At 44.6% G+C, this 16,888-nt stretch overlaps 1 protein-coding gene across 10 annotated transcripts in view; it reads left to right on the top strand.

Annotated features, from left to right (window-relative positions):
- The first annotated feature begins 269 nt into the window (after window positions 1-269).
- LOC121539491 (apoptosis-stimulating of p53 protein 1) overlaps window positions 270-16,888 on the top strand; it is a 42,592-nt gene continuing 25,973 nt past the window's right edge. For 5 of the 10 annotated variants that reach the window (XM_041848025.1, XM_041848024.1, XM_041848027.1 and 2 more), the window contains exons 1-4: window positions 4,972-5,279; window positions 7,541-7,688; window positions 9,028-9,147; window positions 14,230-14,300. In XM_041848025.1, coding sequence (XP_041703959.1) covers window positions 5,136-5,279; window positions 7,541-7,688; window positions 9,028-9,147; window positions 14,230-14,300 — 483 coding nt within the window. In that variant the 5' untranslated portion in view covers window positions 4,972-5,135. Of the gene's footprint in view, window positions 827-4,971; window positions 5,280-7,540; window positions 7,689-9,027; window positions 9,148-13,687; window positions 13,939-14,229; window positions 14,301-16,888 lie in introns of those variants that run through there. The other 5 variants (XM_041848031.1, XM_041848021.2, XM_041848028.1 and 2 more) reach the window with 4 other exon arrangements.

Genomic DNA, 16,888 nt, shown 5'->3' with positions numbered 1-16,888 from the left:
GTTTTAGCAAAGTAGCTAAAACGTAGTAAGTAGTTGCTAATTAGCTAAAATGCTGAAATTGTCCATGATGAGATTCAAACAAGCAACCTTTGGGTTGCTAGATGTTCACATTAGCCTACCCAACCACACTCCTTTCGTTTTTGCGTTAAGTAACCTTCCATTTTATGGAACCATACCAAGCGTAACATATACTAATGTGTATTGGATTTACTTTTACTATGTTATGTCTAGTCTATGAGACCAGTCTGGGTTTGAAAGTCAAACTAACATTGTTGTGGTAGGAATTGATTTGACATGTCAATTTTTTTCCTTGATATGAAGTCAACGTTAGAGAGCCAAGATCAACGCAATCATCTTTGTTAAAACATTTTTTTAGCGGACTTGGTCTGTCCCAGTCCGTGTCCTGTCCTTGGATTATCCTACATATTAGAGCGCGCGGGTTGACAGTCGAACCTTGTAAAGGCAATCGGCGAATTATTTGTGGCGTGCACTCGTTCAGTCACTGTCATTACAGCGTAACGTTTAGCAGCAAATTCCCTGAAACAACATGCCTCCCAACTAGGCTGTGTGTTCTGTGACTATTGCGTGCCGTGACCCACTTCGTCTTCATCGTCTGTGTCTATCTCTGTGGGATCAAGCATAGTTGCTTTAGGACCATTACATCTGATTCTGGAGCGGGACGCAGATTCTACGGATCCATTATTCGGACCAGCCTGTCAGGCAACATAGGCTAGGGGAGGCAAAGAAGGAAGACAAGAGGAGCGAGTTACTCCAAGAGATTGGCTGGAATAAACATATTTCTTGATTGACTGCAGTCATGATGCCGGTAAGTAAAAGTAATCAGATAGGAATAGAAGAGAATATATAATTGTTCAATTTTTAGAGGTCTTGGAAATAGACTGTGGATAGAATGAATAAATGCCTGTGGAATGAATAGCTTGGAACAAATTAACTCTAATAAAAAATATATAATTAACTTTAGGCTACATATGGATTGTGAGTCTGCAAATTTGAGTGGTGGATGAGCTACAGTACTCCCATCAATTCCAATTTCCTTTTTTAATCCTTTCATCCACCTTTTGTGTGTGTGTGAGTGAGTGTGAGAAGGTGGTGAATGAGACAAATCATTGCAATATCAGTTTTATACTATGATTGAACATCACTCGATACACCACTGATCCATGCATTTGCTCAACTCCCTGCCTGCCTATACAACGAGAGAGAGAGAGATCGAGATCCCCACACAACAGTGACAGACAGGCAATCCTGGTGATCACCCACACAGTGACGCATATTCACCATGACCTGTAACCTCCCTGTCAGTGTCAGTCCACCAGTAGCTGATGTCAGTGTAGGAAAGAACACATAAAAACACCCGGCTCCAACATGGCTCTCCTCATGCCTGCTAACTGGCTTTTGCTCATTGTGCAATTTTTGAGTTCTATAATTAGTGAGGCAGGGAAGTGGGCTGAAAGTTCTGAATTTCATAGCTACTTTTGTAACAAAAAATAGTGCAATTAATCAAATTGTCTGAAAGGAATCAAAATACACTGAAAACATCCAAAATACATAATCTACATAGCTAAAGACAACAATGCGATGTCAAAACAAGTTGACATGGAGGTTAAAGAGTGTGCTTTATTAATTTACCAGATTTTGCTAACTGTTACTTTGGACAAACTCAAGATGTCAATATTATTGTAATGCTTTTTGTATAAAAAATCTTAAATTAAAGCTCAATTTGAGTCAATTCTGAATTTGCGCTTAATTGTGATTAATCACAGCAAATCCTGCGAGTAAATCGATTACATTTTGTAATCATTTGATTATATTGGATGTTTTCTGTCATTAATGTTTTCCTTGATATTATAATACTATTTCCCCCTAATAGGTTGCTTTAGCCTTTCAAGCACGTTTAACTATGCAGATTAGTACTGTTTTCTGTCCTGTGGTTATCCTGTCATTATCAATTGACTTCCAATTTTACTTCTGCACTCGACTGTGTGGTGTAGTATGTCATCATTATGTCGCAGATTGTCAACTCCCTCCTGCGGCTGCGTGGAGAGGAGACCAGGCTGGAGAGAGAGAGAGAGAGTCAGTCAATTGCTGTTTCAATGACGGAAGGGATTAGCCTGTGGATTGTGATGATGTGGTACATCCTCGCGGTGTGGGACGGCCTCGCTGTGCGTCACAGAGGTTGGGTGAGATGGCTGAATTCCTGGGTAATTTCCCACACCGGATGAGCTTTCAGCTTTGCACAAGCCCCTCTCGCTCGCCCCTATAGTCCAACTGTACTAAAGCAGTCCTCCTATCTCTCCCTCAAACCCTCAAATCCTTCTCCTCGCCCTTATAGTCCAACTGTACTAAGGCAGTCCTCCTATCTCTCCCTCAAACCCTTCTCCTCGCCCCTATAGTCCAACTGTACTAAGGCAGTCCTCCTATCTCTCCCTGAAACCCTTCTCCTCACCCCTATAGTCCAACTGTACTAAGGTAGTCTTCCTATCTCTCCCTTTAACCCTTCTCCTCACCCCTATAGTCCAACTGTACTAAGGCAGTCCTCCTATCTCTCCCTCAAACCCTTCTCCTCACCCCTATAGTCCAACTGTACTAAGGCAGTCCTCCTATCTCTCCCTCAAACCCTTCTCCTCGCCCCTATAGTCCAACTGTACTAAGGCAGTCCTCCCATCTCTCCATTAAACTTACTCCCTCCCTATTCCCTTGATTTACAACCCCTCATAGCTTTTAAACAGACACCTGAGTTTAGAATATGGGTGGAATAGTCAGGAAAAACACTGCTAGTGGACTAAGGATTATTCTAAGTCTTATTTTGAGCTGCTGAACCTCCATGGAAAATAGACTGGGTTGTACATGAATTATCATTGGGAGTGAGAGTATTATAAACATCACAACCAATAGCATATAACCTAGTACAATGCCAGCGTTACAAGCCAATGATGAAGTTCAGAGCCCTCTATTCACTCAGCCCGGATCAAGTAGTCAACTGGCTGATTTTGATCGTGAGCCATTTTGTACTCTGCCATCTCATCTCATGACTTGACCAGAAGCCAGTTGTAGGCTTACAAAGACTTAGCCTGTTTACTTTACTGACTTACTGTTGATGTTATAGTGAGAGTCCCCCTCCTCCTTCTTCTCTGCCTCGATCATATCAGGGCAGTCTAAAAATCTCCTCCTCAGCTCTCATTAGTGTAAGTGACGCATGACATCACTGTGTAGTCGAGCTGCCGGGAGCTGTTGTTGTTATGACTCCTGCCCTGCCATGTGCCATTTGTATTGATGTGTCTCTCTCAGGTTTGGGGTCAATGCCATTTCAATTCAGTCCATTAAGGAAGTAAAGTGAAATTCCAATTCCAATTGGGGGGAAAATCACAAGAGGAAAATTGGATTTAGAATTTTTGTTTACTGACTGAATTGAAATGGAATTCAACACAACCATGATCTCTCTAACTAGAGGATAAAGTACATTTTTGTTTGTAGCAGAACATGGAGCAGACAGTGCTAGTCTCTATCAGCTGCTCCAAGGCAGGGTTCCATAACATCACAGAGAAAGCTATAAATCCGAACCAAAAAAAACTAGGTTCAGATCCTCACCTTATAAAAACGTAACCTGTCAGCTCCATTGAATAGACTGAGGATGGAGAGCGTTGTTTACAGTCATGTCCTGTGTTCAACTTCCCCAATCTCTGGAAGAACAGGACTGTGTCTGGGATCTTTTCTAGGGGTGCCAGGCAAGCATGTTTCCACAGACACAGTGGTTGCTATGGATACTTTATTGACTGTTCTGTTCTGCACAGGGGAGCCAGCCAGGACACTAAATCAGGTGTCGGTTGGTTGGTCCGGGTTGGTCCCGATGTGTCTGACTCTGAAACCTCACACTGTCTGTCTGCAGTTTGGGTTCTTATCTCTGTTGTCTGTCCTGGGACTGTGGGACCTGCTTAAAAGTAGTGCACGCACACTATGTATTCCACCCAACAGGCATGTTGCAAGTCCATCCACTGATAAGGAGATACTGTATCTCAAATCTCTCTAATGATTTTTTTACTTTTCATGTGGTTCGTTCGATGCCTCGGGGGTATTCCTTTTTAGGAGCTTAAGACACTTTGTTTATAAACATCTTGCCCCATAGGACTGCCTCTGAGTCAGAAGTCGATATTAGGAGGGTTATACACACATGCAAGCAAGGAAACATGCACAAATGCATGCACATGCACATGCACACACACACACACACACACACACACACTCACACTCACACAAACTGTCTATCTCTGCCTGGTAGATCAGGTCTGAGTAACAGGGTAACTGTGCATCACAGGGATCTGTTTCCAGGCAGTGGTTCATCTGTCAGCCCAGCTCCAGGCCCACTGCGACAACGCCTGCTTTGTGTCCTCAGATTTATTGTTGACAAGGCCTGGGATGCTGTTGGCACAAACATTATATTTGGGCTTCATAGAAATCAGTCAGGAGATCCATCCTGCCCTTCCTCAGACCAAATATCAAGTGAATTGGAATAGAAGAAGAATATGAGATGGGATGGGATCATTTGTTCTCTACAAATGGAATTATTTTATATCAGGCTCTCTGAATGTTGTTTGTCCTCAGCAGGTTTAAGTTGTGTGGCTGCTGGAACTGTAGACGATAAAAAACATTTGAACGTTTGAACAGTCTGAGTGTGTGTGTGTGTGTGTGTGTGCCTCTGTGTGTTTTTTTGCTGGATGTTTATGTGTCTGTGGTCACTAAGCGTCCTGTTCCTCCTATTGGTGCCCTGTGACCGTGACAGCCTGGTCTGGTTAGTGTCACCAGGCGCCTCTTATCTCTCTCAGCCCCACGGCTGTTTCTGTTCCTAGGGAATCTCATTCTGAAGGGGGCCGGCCTCGTTATGTTACCCCTACCCCTTTCCTACACCACCCCCACCATGACTACGCTCCTCACATTCAGTCACTGACACCCCCACCCCTACCCTTCTCCCGCCTTGTGCTTGGGGTCACCCACACGCACACACACACTTGGAGACACGCGCACACATACAGACAGACAGACACGCAGTGAGTCTCTCTCAGCCCTGCCTGCCCTCCTGTCCATCTGTCTACCTGTGCGAGTCTTCTCCCTCCGGCTCTATGAAGAGGTTCTTCAGCATGGTGCTGCACAGTCTGGTCAGTGCAACCAAGGACAAGGCCTGGCTCCACCAGAGGGTCCGTCCCGGGCCGCAGCCACAGCAGCAGAGGAAGGGGGGCAGGAAGACGCCATGCAGGGCGGCTAAGGTGAACAGACAGACAGAGATAGACAGACACAGGATTATAGCTGTAGCACTGGACTGACTGGAGCCTGACTGGGAGGTGGGCGCTGCCGCTGTCCTGTCCTGTCCAGCTTTGGGTCTGACTCTGACAGTACTTATGTGCTGCTGCTTAAAATAGCAAAAGGCATCCACAGCTGGCTAGGAGTGATTTTGGGAAGCTGGAGAGTGTGCTTGTATGGTTTTAAGGAGTTGTTAAGTGTTTGTTCATGTTTAAGAGGTTGATGTTTTTGTTAGTGAATGAATGTAGGTCGGGTGAGGAGACAGGAAAGGCACAGTATGTATGTGTTTGAGTACAGAATGTTGCTGATGCATATGAATGTGTATTGTATCTTTTTGCACTGAATGTTCAAGGGTATTCGATTCTAGGTGTTCGGCGTATGTGTGGTTTCTTTTTGTAGATATAAAATGTTAATTGACTGTGTGAAAGTTTATTATGAATGTAAACATGTTACTGTGTGTGTGGCTGGCTGGGTCCCCTATATAGAACAAACAACATTCCGTGTGTTTTCGTGGTAGGCTGCTCAGTGTGACTGACTGTGTAATACTATTAGGCAGAGGTAGGGTTAGCCACTCTTTAGCTTTTTTTCTGTCTGGTTTCTGACCTTTCATTGAGAGATAACAGCAGCTCTGGGCAGATTAAGAGACGTAGGACAGAGTAGATCACAGATGCATGCGTGTTGGCGAACACCTTGTTCCTGTGTGTCAAGAGAATATTTAGCAGCGATGATGAATTAAGGACTGGTTTGGGTTTTCTGAACCTTGTTGGTTGGTTCTTGTTTGATAGAATGGTTCGGAGCGTCCTGTGTGGTTTTTCCCCTGGATAGTCAAGGCTACTACAGGCCAATCCCTAGGGAGAAAAACATAGATTATCCTTTCCCCCCCAAAATAACCTTCCCTTTCTCTCTCTGTCTCTCTCTCTCTCTCCCCCGCTCTCTCTTTCTCTCTCTCTCTCTCTCTCTCTCTCTCTCTCTCTCTCTCTCTCTCTCTCTCTCTCTCTCTCTCTCTCTCTCTCTCTCTCTCTCTCTCTCTCTCTCACTCTCTCCTGGTGTATGTTTTCACTTGTCACCCTATGGACACAGACATACACATGTTTACACCCTCCATAATCAGATTATTATAGCGCTGTCTGTGTTGTAATCTGAGCTTTACAGAATTCCTCCTCTCAATCTGTCTGTGTGTGTGTGTGTGTGTGCTGTGGCAGTGAGCGATGACTTTACATCTTGGACGGGACGTGTGGCCCCGTTCCAGGGCTTGTCTCGGTCGGTGTGTCTGTGGTTTAGACATGTTTATGGGGCTGAGCCACCACAGAGGGGAGGCAGAGGGTTTATACATAGGGTTTATACAGGCCAAGGGACCAGTGTCAGGCAGCTGTTGGGCATAAATACCTCTGTCTATGTCAATCCTATAGTGGAAGTATCTGCTGCAGCAGGAAGGGGGGTATGCCATGACATTTAGAGAGGAACATATTTGGATTCCGCAACCCACATTTGCAGATTAAACCTAAATTTAGCAGATTATCCCCTATTTCCATTTACTACAAATTGTCAATCTGGAAATGATGACGTCACCTCTCGTTTTACCAGGAAATCCTATTCATAAATGTGGTTTCCTAGTACTCATTACTGACAGCAAACACTGTATTACAGGCACACACACACACACACACACACACACCTTCATGTTGCCTATTTTCTTTAGTGCTAGGAATTTCAATAATCTGTCTTGTTTTTATTTACCAATAGGTTGTAGGCACTAACAGAAGCAAACTTGTCATGATGCCACCAAATCACTCTTACTTTAAGCATGTTGGTTTAGCAGTCTGCCTGTAATATCTCTCCTCTGTTTATAGCTCAGCTCAGTCTTCAATAGTCTCTCTTCTTCCTGACTGCCTCTGTCTTTGAGGCAAAGCATTTGATGGAAATGAAAATTAAGGTTAGAGGGCAACCAGAGCTAAGGGGACATTTCCTGTAATACAAGAGCTTTCCTCTCTGGGTTACATGCATTCAAATTCCTGGCATATGTATGTTGTATAGATACTTATCCGATATTACCAGTAGTCTGATCCCAGTCAGTAGCTTGATCCCAGGCATGTATATGCTGTAGCCAACTCTTCATGACTACGATAGAAGAGTTTGCTAAGGCACATACAGTATGAGCCCAGGCTATGCCTTGTCAGAGATATATAGTATGTTTGACAACTTATATCTCTATGTCTCCCTCATGCAGATGATCCTGACAGTGTACCTGAGTGACAGCCAGCAGATGCTGACGGAGGTGCCCATCACCCCAGAGACCACCTGTAAGAATGTGGTGGAGTTCTGTAAGGAGGCCGGAGAGAACGGCTGTCACCTGGCAGAGGTCTGGAAGGGAAAAGGTAAGTGATGCTCTCACCTTTAACCTCTGACCTCTAACCTATCTAACCTCATCTTCAACCCCTAACCTCTGGGATTAACTAACTGACTGGTTTATTGCAACACTGACTGACTGGTGTTGAGCTTTGCGACAAGCTCTAAAAGCACTGAGCAAAGTGACAATTTGAAAATCTTAGCTTTACAGATATTTAGCAAAGCACTGTATTTTTTATAATTTGCCTCTACTTCATGACTTTCTTAAAATAAACTTTATAGTGACTTCTTCCAAGTTTTGCATGAATCTATTCAACTGAATGACAGCTTTTCATTTTTATTTAATTTGTAAAAATTTCGACAAACATAATTCCACTTTGACATTATGGAGTATTGTGTGCAGGCCAGTGACCAAAAAATCTCAATTTAATCCATTTTAAATTCAGGCTGTAACATAACAAAATGTTGAAAAAGTCAAGGTGTGTGAATACTTTTTGAAGGCACTGTACGAGCAAACAGACATCATAAACATCCAGCCATCATTGAGATATTTTACTTGGCTAATGACCCACTCCCCTCCCTGAACAAAAGCAGCGGTGGTGTGCCCCTGACATACAACAATGATGTCCTTGTCTCAGGCAGCCTGTACGTCCCAGACCCAGACAGACAGTGAGGCAGGGTAGAAAGTAGGTCAGGATGTCTCTCTATGACCCTCCAGGCTCTGGGACATGTTTACATATGTAGCCTGTGGCCCTGTTGTCACATAGAAATAGAATTACTGGAACAGAAAAAAGACCCTCAGACCACAGCACTTTTGTTTTTGAAGCTCAGACTGCAGACAGCAATTTGACAGTACACTCATGGGCACACTCAATATGGCTGCTGGTCCACCCATTACAGAATGTTGACTTGAATGGAATCTGTTCTAGTAATTCTACTTCAATGTTTTCACAGCCCTAACCTGGCTGTACAGGCCAGGGAGCGCATGAACACATGCCTTAGTGAGGGAAAATACAGTACCTACCTATCAATAAGGTTGGCCTGACTTTCATGGGTTCTTTACTGAAGACAGGGATTTCTCTTCATCACGACCCAGTGCAGTGCTTCAGTGCCAGAGTTTAGCCGTGGGGGCTTATGTAGTTTATCCATTCTATTAATAGAAAGTACTTAGTTAATCTCTAATGATGATCAGGGCTGAGGGGCAATCAACCCACCGTATCACTTTAAAATCAGCAATAGATAATCACCCAAGTCTATGTATCTAAGAATAACTCCTGTTTACTTCTCCCTCCCATAGAGAGTGATCTTCTTATTAGTGTTGTATATATTCTAACTATATTCTAACTCTGTTCTCCTGGTCATCCCCAGAGAGAGTGATCCCCTTTGACTACCTGATGTATGAGCACCTGCAGAAGTGGGGTCCCAGGAGGCAGGAGGTCAGGTTCTACCTGAGACACGAAGACTCCCCCTCAGAGAGCAGCGACCAGGGTGGGTGACTGGGCGTCGCTAGACCTGCTCCCAGATCTGTTTATGCTCTTGCCAACACCATTGCTGTCATTGTCAAGCCAAACATGACAATGAGTGGCAAGGTGTTATAATAGCACATTCAGATTTGACCCATGGCTTAGGCTACATCTTACAGTGGGGAAAAAAAGTATTTAGTCAGCCACCAATTGTGCATGTTCTCCCACTTAAAAAGATGAGAGAGGCCTGTAATTTTCATCATAGGTACACGTCAACTATGACAGACAAAATGAGAAAAAAAATCCAGAAAATCACATTCTAGGATTTTTTATGAATTTATTTGCAAATTATGGTGGAAAATAAGTATTTGGTCAATAACAAAAGTTTCTCAATACTTTGTTATATACCCTTTGTTGGCAATGACACAGGTCAAACGTTTTCTGTAAGTCTTCACAAGGTTTTCACACACTGTTGCTGGTATTTTGGCCCATTCCTCCATGCAGATCTCCTCTAGAGCAGTGCTGTTTTGGGGCTGTCGCTGGGCAACACGGACTTTCAACTCCCTCCAAAGATTTTCTATGGGGTTGAGATCTGGAGACTGGCTAGGCCACTCCAGGACCTTGAAATGCTTCTTACGAAGCCACTCCTTCGTTGCCCGGGCGGTGTGTTTGGGATCATTGTCATGCTGAAAGACCCAGCCACGTTTCCTCTTCAATGCCCTTGCTGATGGAAGGAGGTTTTCACTCAAAATCTCACGATACATGGCCCCATTCATTCTTTCCTTTACACGGATCAGTCGTCCTGGTCCCTTTGCAGAAAAACAGCCCCAAAGCATGATGTTTCCACCCCCATGCTTCACAGTAGGTATGGTGTTCTTTGGATGCAACTCAGCATTCTTTGTCCTCCAAACACGACGAGTTGAGTTTTTACCAAAAAAGTTATATTTTGGTTTCATCTGACCATATGACATTCTCCCAATCCTCTTCTGGATCATCCAAATGCACTCTAGCAAACTTCAGACGGGCCTGGACATGTACTGGCTTAAGCAGGGGGACACGTCTGGCACTGCAGGATTTGAGTCCCTGGCGGCGTAGTGTGTTACTGATGGTAGGCTTTGTTACTTTGGTCCCAGCTCTCTGCAGGTCATTCACTAGGTCCCCCCGTGTGGTTCTGGGATTTTTGCTCACCGTTCTTGTGATCATTTTGACCCCACGGAGTGAGATCTTGCGTGGAGCCCCAGATCGAGGGAGATTATCAGTGGTCTTGTATGTCTTCCATTTCCTAATAATTGCTCCCACAGTTGATTTCTTCAAACCAAGCTGCTTACCTATTGCAGATTCAGTCTTCCCAGCCTGGTGCAGGTCTACAATTTTGTTTCTGGTGTCCTTTGACAGCTCTTTGGTCTTGGCCATAGTGGAGTTTGGAGTGTTTTTTAAAAATTTATTTCACCTTTATTTAACCAGGTAAACCAGTTGAGAACAAGTTCTCATTTACAACTGCGACCTGGCCAAGATAAAGCAAAGCAGTGCGATTAAAAACAACAACACAGAGTTACATATGGGGTAAAACAAAACAAAGTCAAAAATACAACAGAAATACATATATATACAGTGTGTGCAAATGTAGCAAGTTATGGAGGTAAGGCAATAAATAGGCTATAGTGCAAAATAATTACAATTAGTATTAACACTGGAATGATAGATGTGCAAGAGATGATGTGCAAATAGAGATACTGGGGTACAAATGAGCAAAATAAATAACAATATAGGGATGAGGTAGTTGGGCGGGCTAATTTCAGATGGGCTGTGTACAGGTGCAGTGATCGGTAAGGTGCTCTGACAACTGATGCTTAAAGTTAGTGAGGGAGATAAGTGTCTCCAGCTTCAGAGATTTTTGCAATTTGTTCCAGTCATTGGCAGCAGAGAACTGGAAGGAATTGCGGCCAAAGGAGGTGTTGGCTTTGGGGATGACCAGTGAGATATACCTGCTGGAGCGCAGACTACGGGTGGGTGTTGCTATGGTGAGACTGTTTGAGGTTGTGGACAGGTGTCTTTTATACTGATGACAAGTTCAAACAGGTGCCATTAATACAGGTAACGAGTGGAGGACAGAGGAGCCTCTTAAAGAAGAAGTTACAGGTCTGTGAGAGCCAGACATTTTGCTTGTTTGTAGGTGACCAAATACTTATTTTCCACCATCATTTGCAAATAAATTCATAAAAAATCCTACAATGTGATTTTCTGGATTTTTTTTTCTCAATTTATCTGTCATAGTTGACGTGTACCTATGATGAAAATTACAGGCCTCTCTCATCTTTTTAAGTGGGAGAACATGCACAATTGGTGGCTGACTAAATACGTTTTTCCCCCACTGTATATGGCACCCTATTCCCTGTATAGTATGCTACCTTTGGGCTGGAATTGACACTATTCATTATAGAGTGCACTACTTTTGGTCAGAGGCACCCTATTCCATATAGAAAATAGGGTGCCATTTCTGACACAGACTTATCTGTTTCTCGGTTAGCTAGTAACAGATCAGATAATATAAACCAGGCATTCACTGAGAAGCCATTATCATAAGAAGGTTGTCAGGAAAAGCAGTTACACTGTACTCTCTGTCGTAGCCGGCCGCGACCGGGACACCCATGGGGCGGACACAATTGGCCCAGCGTCGTCCAGGGTAGGGGAGGGAATGGCCGGCAGGGATGTAGCTCAGTTGGTAGAGCATGGGGTTTGCAACGCCAGGGTTGTGGGTTCGATTCCCACGAATGGGGCCAGTATGAAAAATAAAAAAAGAATGTAAGTCGCTCTGGATAAGAGCGTCTGCTAAATGACTAAAATGTAAATGTAAAATGTAATGTACTGTTCTCTCACTTCTGGAACAGCTCAATGTTTGTGTCCCAAGTGGCACCCTATTCCCTAAATACTGCACTACTTTTGACCAGTGCCCATAAGGCTCTGGTCAAAAGGACTCAAAAGTAGTGCACTATAAATGGAATAGGTTGCCATTTGGGACACACCCTGTGCTTTTGTTTTGTGTCCCTGAACGGGACGTGTGTTTCTGTTTTGACTCCGGAGTTCCTGTTAGAGCTCTCAGTCCTGTTTTTCCATGACACATAACTGGCCCTGTCTGTCCCTTTCCACGTGGCTGAGTGTTTGTGTGCGTGTGTGTGTGCTGGCTCTGCATGGTTGGCCTGCCTGCCTGCCTGGCTGGCTTTTATGTAACTAATCTCTTTTGTGGCTAATTGGTCTCCTCGCCGGTGACCTCCTCTGGCCTGTGCACCTGAGACGGATCAGAGAGAGAGAGACACCCAGGCCTGCAGGGTTAAGGAGGGCAGGGAGACTGGTGCCTGACTGGGACCTGACCAGGGGTGGAGGGCTGGGGAACTGGAGCCTAACCAGGAGTGGAAGAAAGGCCTGGGAAGTTGGAATGAATTCGCCTGAAGTAGAGAGAGGAGCTTTACCGCTGTTCACTAGTTCTTATTATGTTAGCTATCTATACTGTATTCTGACTTCCTGAGAGGGGAGGATAAACTCAAAGGTCATTTTTATGGATCGTTTTGATGGGTGTGTGTGGATGGGAATTTGTGATAACAGGGATGGGGGGGTCAGGCTGAACATTCCACGTTACACCCATGATGATACAGAAGTGACACATGTTAAGGTATCAGAGGCTCCCAGCCCACCTTCAAACAGTGGGAGGGGGAGGTATAGTACAATCAAGGCAAGAGAAACCCAGCCATGTGGAACATGCTACAGATGTAATAATAATAATAATAATATGCCATTTAGCAGACGCTTTTATCCAAAGCGACTTACAGTCATGCGTGCATACATTTTTTTTGTTTTTGTGTATGGGTGGTCCCGGGGTTCGAACCCACTACCTTGGCATTACAAGCGCCGTGCTCTACCAGCTGAGCTACAGAGGACCACATGTAGGATCCTAATTTGATCACCCTGTTGCAGGAGAACTTTCCTGCAATGCAGAACATTTTAAACTTGTAGTGAGTGTATTTGAGGTTTAAAAAGGCTTCTGAAATGTGTAATTTCCACTTCGAAATTTGACTTGATTTCCCCTTACAAAAACTGTCCATTAATTATAATCCACATAATAATTAGGTTGAGGTACAGTACAGAGAAACCCATCCATGTTGAATATACTGTACTAAGGCCCTGGCTGGGGGGCATTGTACTGTAATGAGCACAAGTCGGCCCATTGAGGTTGAACATGTTAAGGCCCTGCCTGGGGTATAGTGTAATGAGGACTGGCCCATTAACGTTGAACATCCTACAGCCCTGCCTGGGGGGCATTGTAACGAGGACCGGCCCATTGAGGTTGATATATTTGCAGCTGACTGACAGGATTACCCACATAGTGATTCAGGCCCGGGATTTAGGGAATTAAACATCTAGCTATTTATAGATGACACGGGGGGGGGGGCTGTTTCACCAAAGAGAATAGAGAGTCCAGGACACTGGACTGAGTGCCTGAGGGAGGGACGGTTGGGTAAACAAACTGCTTGGGATCACACGGTTAAGGACAAACACCCCTCCCTTATGACTCTGGACTGGAGTGACACGGCATGGCACACCGGCCCAGTGGAGAACCAACCAATGATAATTCAACTTAATACTGGATCCTGGACAGCTCTGGCTCAGTGTTTGGACTCATTAGACTAGATCACCATCTGACTGAGGGCTCTGTGGGGGCTGTACTATACTGTACCGCGCCGGGCATCTGCTCTTATCTTAGTGTGACAGGGGAGTTTGGAAGTTGGTTAGGAGACCGCAATGCAGTGAGTTGTCCTAGAAGGTATGGCTGCAGTCTGTGGTGATACTGATCAGATGTCTGACTCGTGATAGATTTGGTCCTGGGCTGTATCCTAAAGCGATTGTTATCCTGTGTAGTAGGTGTATGTCAATGTCATTTTGTTAGAATGTGTTTTTCTCCTCATGATTGGTAGACCTCTGCGTTTCATCATTGAGTCAGGTGTGATCTAGATTGGTAATTGTAATCTAGATTATTAACGCTGTACTTGTCTGCTGTGTTAGTGACTAGTGGTCTGCACTGTTGTCTGGTGTAATGTCCTTGTTTTCTATTCAGGGAGCCAGCTCTCTCAGGACCAGTCTAACAAAGGCAGTAGAGGGAGCTCAGACCAGCCTTGTGAGGACAGGGTAAGTCCTCACAACACACACAAATGCACACATTCACACACTGCAGTAAACCAACACACTTCTTGGCATAATGCCTGCCTGCTCATTAGGTTTGTGAATGGGAAGGAAGGCTGTATGATGTCATGATTTATCATTTCAAGTCCTAATAATTCCTATCCATAAGGCCAAATAGGGGGGGGAAAAATGTTTTTACTGTAATGCAGTCTTTAAGAGATTTTCTTAGTGGGTCTTTAACTGTGAGAGAGAGGCAGAGAGTGTGTTGCTGTGTTTGTGTATGTGTGTGCTCGAGCAAGTGTGTGTGCGTGTTAGAGTTTGCTTGAGTGAGTGTGTGTCTGTTGTTGTTTGTAGAGTACAGAGGATTAGAAGAAGGCTTAGTGACAGGCATGATTACAGTTCCCTCAGAATTTGTCCATGTGAAAACAGGAGATAAAGCTCAATTTACTACGGTCTGGCATCTCTGACCCAGGCTGGAATCCTGACTGCTTTCTTTGGCTATTATTTTTGTGTCAAATGTCAATCATTTCCCCTATAGACTGTCCCCAGGCAGTGCTCAAAAGCAATTGCATTTAGTTTCACAGTTTATGATCTGAGATACTCATCCGTCACTCAAACGTTCGCTTATGTCCTTAATTGACAGCTAGTTACATGCGCACATCTCCAAGTTCAGATTCCGCCATGAATGTATTAAAAGAAGCAGATAACCTAGTATATCGTTTAGCCTAGTAACTTAACACGTTTAGCAACAGTGCATCTACCTTTAGTTGTGAGTGCTTTTATTCTGGACTGGTTCTCTCAGTCAGTCAGTCCTGATGGATTACAACAGTCTGATGACATAACTGTCTTAAGAGGATTTTTGGGCTGATTCTCACTGTGGTGTGTGTGTGTGTGTGTGTGTGTGTGTGTGTGTGTGTGTGTGTGTGTGTGTGTGTGTGTGTGTGTGTGTGTGTGCGTGCTGAGGTTACGGTTACTGGGGTGGGGTTACTGTTAATACACTACATGACCAAAGGTATGTGGACCTCTGCTCGTCGAGCATTTCATTCCAAAATCATGACCATTAAAATGGAGTTGGTCCCCCCTTTGCTGCTATAACAGCCTCAACTCTTCTGGGAAGGCTTTCCACTAGATGTTGGAACATTGCTGCGGGGACTTGCTTCCATTCAGCCACGAGCATTAGTGAGGTCGGGCACTGATGTTCGGCGATTAGGCCTGGCTTGCAGTTGGCGTTCCAATTCATTCCAAAGGTGTTCGATGGGGTTGAGGTCAGGGCTCTGTGCAGGCCAGTCAAGTTCTTCCACACAGATCTCAAAAAACAATTTCTGTATGGACCTCGCTTTGTGCACAGGGGCATAGTCATGCTGAAACAAGAAAGGACCTTCCCCAAACTGTTGCCACAAAGTTGGAAGCACAGAATCGTCTAGAATGTCATTGTATTCTGTAGCGTTAAGGGGCCTAGCCAGAACCATAAAAAACAGCCCCGGACCATTATTCCTCCTCCACCAAATTTTACAGTTGGCACTATGCATTGGCGCAGGTAGGGTTCTCCTGGCATCCACCAAACCCAGATTCGTCCGTCGTACTGCCAGATGGAGAAGTATGATTCATCACTCCAGAGAACGCTTTTCCACTGCTCCAGAGTCCAATGGCGGCGAGCTTTATACCAATCCAGCCAACGCTTGGCATTGCACATGGTGATCTTAGGCTTGTGTGCGGCTGCTTGGCCATGAAAACCCATTTCATGAAGCTCCCGACGAACAGTTCTTGTGCTGACGTTGCTTCCAGAGGCAGTTTGGAACTCAGTATTGAGTGCTGCAACTGAGTACAGACAATTTTTAAGCGCTACGCGCTTCAGCACTCGGCGGTCCCGTTCTGTGAGCTTGTGTGGCCTACGACTTTCGGCTGAGCTGTTGTTGCTCCTAGACGTGGTTCCACTTCACAATAACAGCACTTACAGTTGACCGGGTCAGCTCTAGCAGGGCAGAAATTTGACGAACTGACTTGTTGGAAAGGTGGTATCCCACGTTGAAAGTCACTGAGTTCTTCAGTAAAGCCATTCTACTGCCAATGTTTGTCTATGGAGATTGCATGGTTGTCTGCTCGATTTTATACATCTGTCAGCAACGGGTGTGGCTGAAATCGCCAAATCCAATAATTTGAAGGGGTGTCCACATACTTTTGTATATATAATGTATATAATATATGCCATTTTGCAGACACTTTTATCCAAAGCAACATTTTTGTATGGGTGGCCCCAGCGGGAATCCTGCCATTGCAAGCGCCATGCTCTAGCAACTGAGCCACACAGGACTACTGTTAATTGATAACATGTAGCATGGTGTCTCATTCTGATCAAGGGGCACTCAAGCTGCAACCCATGAGCTTGTCGTGGAGGGCTGTCAGTGGCTTAGGGTTTTTTATTTTACTGTATAGTCTACTGTGCAGTGTTGATTCTTAGCACTCTCATATCTCTCTGTGCGTCGTCAGTGTCTCACAGGGTGGAGTAGTTCACTGTCTTATCATTTATATGTAGGCCTACTCAATCCAAGCGATCCTTTTTTTTAAAGGAGATTGGAGATTTGAACATCCTTTTG

This window comes from Coregonus clupeaformis, chromosome 25 (assembly GCF_020615455.1).
Source record: "Coregonus clupeaformis isolate EN_2021a chromosome 25, ASM2061545v1, whole genome shotgun sequence".
NCBI classification, from domain to species: Eukaryota; Metazoa; Chordata; class Actinopteri; order Salmoniformes; family Salmonidae; genus Coregonus; species Coregonus clupeaformis.
This window is presented reverse-complemented; position numbering and strand designations above follow the sequence as displayed.